At 37.3% G+C, this 6958-nt stretch overlaps 1 protein-coding gene across 1 annotated transcript; it reads left to right on the plus strand.

Moving 5' to 3' along the window:
• Positions 1–713: 713 nt before the first annotated feature.
• LOC133795717 (uncharacterized) lies at positions 714–3207 on the plus strand. The gene is made up of 3 exons (XM_062233169.1): positions 714–1290; positions 1387–2882; positions 3067–3207. The coding sequence occupies exons 1-3, from the start codon at positions 714–716 to the stop codon at positions 3205–3207; spliced, it is 2214 nt and encodes a 737-aa protein (XP_062089153.1).
• Positions 3208–6958: the final 3751 nt, after the last annotated feature.

Raw genomic sequence — 6958 nt, forward strand, 5'->3', positions numbered from 1 at the left:
GGTCCATGGTTCAATCGTGTGGTACACTATGTTGCTCTTCAAGTGTGTGAACTATATTGTGTTTCGGTTTGTGTGTGTGTGAAGTGTTGACATTGCATTTTTTATTTCTATTGACAGGTGGTCATACTAACATCTTCATTATTGCAATACACCATGGGGGAAGCTGGTTTACTCCATTCGGCAATAGAAGATATGAGGGAGGTAAAGTTGATTATGTTGATTGGATGGATACTGATTACTTCACTAGGATGGAATTGGATGGAATGGCCTTGGACTTAGGACATAAACTTCCAGTGGGTTTTATGTACAAACCAATAGGAAAGGTGCTTAATATGGGCTTCATGGTGGTAGGGGATAAGGAGATCCTAAGAATTGTAGAAGATATTGAGAGGAATCGGGCTACAAAGATTGACATATTTCTTGTTTTTCCTGAAACAGTTCTACCTTTAGATTGGAAGGAAGATTCAGAAGCTGTTAAACATGTCCCTGCTAACATTTTACCTCCTCTGAAAAGATGTATTATAGAGGAATTACCAGATGATTGTGATGTCCCTACAGATGTTGTTGGTATCCCTGTTGATGCAACCATTGATGGGGAACAAGAAGAGTTTGATGCTGATCAATATTCTGAGGAATTTCATGATGCTGCCTTTGATGAACCTGATAAAGAGGAATATGAAGAAGAGTTTGACTACATGGATGATTAAAGTGATATGGAAGACCAAATACCAGAGGTGGTTGTGCTTTCAGATTCAGAGGATGATATTGGTGATGTGAGGGAGGATACAGTTGAGGAGAACCAAGACCCGGTTCAAAGTGACAGAAATAGGAAAGGAAAGCAAGCTGATGTGAGGGAAAATACATCTGAGGATAGCCAAGACAAAGTTCAAGCTGATGTGAGGGAAAATACAGCTGAGAAGAGCCAAGACAAAGTTCAGCGTGACAGAAAAGGGAAAGGAAAGCAAAGTGATGAAGATTTCATATTGGAGGAGGAAGAGTTTGAGCAAGATGTTGAAGCTGAGATAGAGATGGGTACACAATCTGACCCTAGGAAGTGGTGGCGATCAGTTTCAGATTTTTGTACTCAAAATCTTGATGATGGAGACTCAGATGGTATATGTTCTGAGGAGGAGTTACACGAATTGAAGTCAGATGATGAGTTTAATGTTGGTAAAAATTCCAAAGAATTCAACCCGAAAACCAAAATGCAAAACTTCCAATTTGTTCTTGGCATGGAATTTGCCACTGTTACAATTTTAAGGAATGCAATAAGGGAGTACTTTATTGAAGGTGATTAAGAATATGTATTTATTGCCAATGATTCAAATAGAGTTAGAGTTAAGTGCAAGGGTGCAAACTGTGAGTGGATGTTTTTTGCTTCAATAGTTAACAAGATAGATGGCAAAACAATGAGGGTCAAAACACTTGTTGACAAGCATAGTTGTGGCATTGTTCTGGACAATAAAAAGCTGACCTCAACTTGGCTTGCAAAACACTTTTTGGAGCAATTTAGGCTAAATCCGAGTATGGAATACAATGTATTTAGGGAGATAACTACAAAGACCAAGTACTCACGTGTGTCTAGCTGGACATTTTACAGCGCCAAGACAAAAGCAAGGAAGATGTTGGATGGGTCTGTCAAGGAACAATACGCCATTCTTGATGACTACTGTAAAAGGTTGTTGGCTACCAATCCTGGCTCTACTGTGAAGTTGAAAACTGATTTGGTTAATGGGAGAAGGCAATTTCAGCGTATTTATATTTGTCTTAAGGCATGTAGAGATGGCTGGTTGGGGGGTTGTAGACCTCTAATTGGTCTTGATGGCTGCTTTTTAAAAGGATATTGTAAGGGCATTTTATTGGCTGCAGTAGGCATTGACGGTAATAACTCCATGTTTCCCATTGCCTACTGTGTTGCTGAAAAGGAAAACACTGAGGTTTGGACTTGGTTCTTGGAGCTATTGAAGGCTGATATTGGGAGTTTGAGTCCCACCAAGGTGACAATGATGAGTGATCGTCAAAAAGGATTAGAAAATGCAGTGGGAGCCATCTTTAGTGGGTGTGAGGTGAGGTTTTGTGTTAGACATCTTCATGCTAACTTTAAAAAGGAATATCCTGGACTTTTACTTAAGCAACTTTTGTGGGCAGCAGCTAATACAACAACACAAGCTGAGTTTGCTCGAGCAATGCAAGAAGTCAAGAATGTCTCGGATGGTGCTTACAATTGGCTGGCAGGGAAGAACCCCACAGAATGGACTAAGTCACATATTTCAGAGTACCCAAAATGTGACATTTTGGTGAATAATTTGTGTGAGAGTTTCAATGCAGCCATACTTGATGCTCGCGACAAGCCAATTATAACTTTACTAGAGAAAATTAGATTTTGGTTGATGTCTCGGTTTTATAACAAAAAAGCTGAGTTGGAGAAGATGACTCAACATGTGGGGAAGAGAATTTTGAAGATAATTGAGAAGCAAAAAGAGGTTGCAAAGCATTGTCTGGTTACTAGGTCTGACAAGTTTCAGTTTCAGGTTCAATGCTGCAATGGTAGTGCCTTGGTTGTCGATTTGGAATTCAGAACTTGTACGTGTAGGAGGTTTCAACTATCTGGGCTTCCTTGTGGCCATGCACTAGCTACTATCTGGTTCATGGGAGGTAATGTCTTTGATTATGTCCACGGATTCTATAAAAAAGAATCATTGCAAAAAGCATATGAACAGAGTGTGCATCCTATGCCTAGTCCAGATATGTGGCCTCAGACAAGACTCAACCCAATTGATCCACCACCTGAGACGAAGCTGCCTGGAAGACCTAAGAAAGCTAGGAGAAGGGAGACAGATGAACCTCCACCTGCTTTAAAGAAAGCTCGAAGAACTGGACAAGTTAAAACATGCAGCAATTGTCTGAAAACAGGCCACAGGAGATAAACATGCAAATCTGCTAAGGTGGTTGAGGTATAAACTTTATGCTTTCTTCTCAGTCCAGATAATTTTTATCATTGATTAGTTGCTTTATCATTGTTTTGTGAATTTGGAGCTAAATATTTGTTTGTTCAACCTATTTTAGAATCGTGTGGTCAAAAAGCGAGGTCGTCCACCACTGCAGAACCCAACTGAATCCACACTTTTAAGGAAGGAAAGAAGATTGAAACAACATGCTAAAGGAGGAACTAGTGGTGCAACCAATGCTCAACCCGATACTATCTGACTGGAAGGAGTTTCATCTTTTGATTTTATTTTGAACTAGTGGTCGAATCTTGTATTTTGGTGTCTGTTGTGTTGACCATTTTAGAGTCATGTATTTTGGCGTCTGTTTTTTGAGTCATGACAGGGTCATGCTAGCCATGATATTGGTCATGTACAGATCAGATACATTTGGCTTTTTAGGCCTATATTTTTGTACCTATCTCTTATGGTAATGAATGTAACTAGTTGTTGATCATATTTATTTCACAAAATACATAAACTAGAATACTGAATTCAAAATAGACCAAGATAGATTACATTGATTTGGGGTTTCATTTTACAACAAAATTCATTACAAATCAATGCCTAGGGTGCAATAGCTTTGTCATTGTCAATACTGCACATGAAGATTACCCAAAAATAAACTAACAATACCAACAACTTCTACTTTGATTTTGTAGCCCAAATAACCACAACCAATAGAATTTCAGCAAAATACATAGTATTCAAAAAGTAGTAACACTACATTCGACCTCCATTATTTACTCTACCCCTGCTTTCAGCACAACTTTCACAGCTTTCTCTTCCAACATTTTGAAGGTTGTGAGATTGTGTCTCAAATCCATTTGAAGAACCATTGCATTGCTGATGACTTCCAATGTCAGTTGTCGTACTTAGGGATGTGATTTCAGTTTCAAGGTCACCAATTTTTCTTAGTAGTCCAGGGATGACCACCTTTGCTCGATGGCACATTGGAGGGTCTATCCATTCAAAGAAATTACACCCACCATGAATCTGAAATCACCAAAACATACAAAATTTCTAGTGAACACCCATAACCATTTATTCAATGAATCAGATTACAAAAACAAATGGAGATCTTACCCGATACTTGTTGCATGTTCTGAATCTTCGCCCAGGATTTTTGTTTGTCCAAGCCGTTCTTTCTACCACTGGCCTTGGTGGTCGACAATGGCAATTTTTTCCGTTCTCCATTAACCCGATGCAAAAGATGCCCTAACCCCCAATTCGAAGGAATTACAAGTTTTCTTCTACTGGGTTCATGTGCTATATTGTCGGGGGTGGATCGTCTGGGTGTGGTCGAGGGGAAAGCTTCATCTTCATCGTTTTTCTGGGTATGGAGTTTTGAGTTTTTTTTGTTTTAGATTAGTTTTAGAACTTGGTTTTAGACAAACGGTTTTTTTTTGTTATATTAATTAATCACAGTTAGTTTTCTTTTTTTGTTTTTAATTAAAAACCATAACCATTAAATGTTTTTGTTTTAAATTTTACTAATTTAACCCAATCGGGTCGTGCCACGTGTATCAAATATACCCCTAACGGCCCAGGGACCAACGTCTGCTCTAAAATCGTAACGGTAGGCATTATTGCAGCCAAAAATTTTACATAAGCATTTAAGTGCAATAAAATGAACTACATAGGCATTATTGCCGCAAATATCCCAATTAATTAATTAATTAATAACTTATAATTATCTAATAATTATATCTTTTCCTTGGAACATTAATTTCATTGCAAATAAGTCCTTCCTATTTTGTAGTTAACACTCACACCCTAGATCGTGTAGTATAGAGCTGACTTAGGAGCCATGGACCAATAATTCTAAGCTCTAATAAACCAGATTATTAATTAAACTATTTTAATTTAATGATCTTATTTAATAATTCTATTATTACTCTACTGTAAATATGAAATTATACTCTAAGTAATTATAGAATAATTTCGTTTAGTCCATTAATATAATCATTACATGTACATCTACCTTCAAATTATTGGTTTGTAAATTAGAGCTAGTCAATTTTACTGTTTTACTCTTCTTATTACCTCTTGATCCTTAATTACCATCAATCTACTAGTGAACAGTTCATTTATTATCATATTATAAATTTGAACTCAATAATCATTTAGTTCTAGAATTAACTCTTAAGGAAACCAATATTCGATCCATAAAAAAAAATTAATTTTGATTATTGTAAGATCATGTTCCCAACCATTCATGCCACTAAATCTCTAAAACAAAAGTCATTAGTCTATTTTCCAAACAAACTTTAACGAGGAAATCAAAAGATCCAATAGACATGAATAAGAGTTCATGACTACTCATAATTTAGATTGATCTACATATGATCATAATATTGATATGAATTAAATCTGTAAGGTAAACGACAAGTTTAAAAATAAATTAATTTGTATCGGTTCAATCATATAAAATTCAATTATATAAAGTACATTCGCTAAGATGTCTATCTACATCAACAATCTGGATCTAGATCACATGCATTCTTAAAAATACTTAGCAAATCGTACTAGCAACCATTCTTTAAAGATTTCATACTTTAATATGTTGCTAAATATTCTATTTATTATTAATAATCTTAATCCTCTCGTACTAATACAAGATCATGCTCTCATTAATGATTATTGGAATTTTATGATATTTATATATATAAAACAATTAACTAATAATTCAAACAATCAATTATAAGAAAATATACTTTTATTTAATTCCAAAATAAAAATATCTTTACACATGCTTTTAGGGCATCAACACTAACATATATAAGAAGAGTTATGTTGGGCTAGCCTTGGTATTTTGCTCAAAATTTGATCTTAATGGTCATTCTTGATTCTACCACTTCTGTATTCCCTAAAATGTTAATCAAAGCTCCACTTTGGCTTCAAATTCAATAAATACCCTTTTTCAAACGTTCTTTGTCCTTAGTTAAAAGGATTGGTGTAACGTCTCAAATCCCCTAGTAAGACTTAGTGCCTTGATTATGGGGTAAGGAGAGAAATAATTGATTTAATTGTATTATTATGTGATGATATGCATGATTACATGAATTATGTGAGTTATATTATAATATGACTATATTGGCATGTTTTGGTGTATTAAGCATGCATGTGGGGTTGTTTCTTATTAGAAGGGCATTTTCGTTATTTGGCCTGTTGATGGCATATTTGTACATATATATATATATGTGCATATTGATTGAGACCACATTGTTATGTGGATATGTGTATTCGGCACGAGACGATCCTAGGAAGCAAGTAGTGGTTTAGTCACAACAAGGAGAAATACTTGGCCCGGGGCGAGCCAAGGGGTATTTTGGGTGATCTGGAGAGTCACCGGGACTCATTGTAGCGTGACTCGTATTTTGGGAGAAATAGCAATATTCCGGGTTTAGCGGAATTATTTGGGGAAATTTGAGTATAGAGCGGGATTGGAGAGTGAAAATGACATTTTTACCCTTATGGGGTGTTGAGAGAGAAGCGGGTTGAGTGGGGGCATTTTGGTCATTTAGGATCGTTCGTATATAAGGAATGACCAGGGCCAGGCCCACCGCCAGCTCTAGAAAACTGGCAACATGTGCTTGCTGACATGCAAGCCAGATTAGAGAGGCAAGAAAAAGAGATACGCCTCTTGAGACAGCAACGGGTTCCAGCAAGGAACCCACAGGCCGCGGTACCGGCAGTGATATAGTCGGAGATACCAGCAGTAGTGCAGCCCCAGGCAGGGGGAGATAGGTGGGAATCCCTGTATGAGAGTTTTAGGAAGTAACACCCTCCAGACTTTGAGGGCGGCCCAGATCCACTGAAGGCTGAGCAGTGGATGACCATGATAACCACCATCCTGGATTTTATGAGGGTAGGTGGTAATGAGAGAGTGGCCTGCGCCACTTATATGTTTCGAGAGGATTCCCGAATATGGTGGGAGGTGGTATCCCAGACTAGAGCAGTAACCACCATGG

Source organism: Humulus lupulus, chromosome 8 (assembly GCF_963169125.1).
Source record: "Humulus lupulus chromosome 8, drHumLupu1.1, whole genome shotgun sequence".
Classification (NCBI taxonomy): Eukaryota; Viridiplantae; Streptophyta; class Magnoliopsida; order Rosales; family Cannabaceae; genus Humulus; species Humulus lupulus.

What these genes read in the sequence shown, in the direction of transcription:
- LOC133795717 (XM_062233169.1), top strand. Translation starts at nt 714, where the DNA reads ATGGAAGACCAAATACCAGAGGTGGTTGTGCTTTCAGATTCAGAGGAT. An exon ending in AAGGGAGTACTTTATTGAAG is followed by an intron (nt 1,291 to 1,386) that starts GTGATTAAGAAT and finishes TTGCTTCAATAG; the next exon opens with TTAACAAGATAGATGGCAAA. An exon ending in AAGCTCGAAGAACTGGACAA is followed by an intron (nt 2,883 to 3,066) that starts GTTAAAACATGC and finishes AACCTATTTTAG; the next exon opens with AATCGTGTGGTCAAAAAGCG.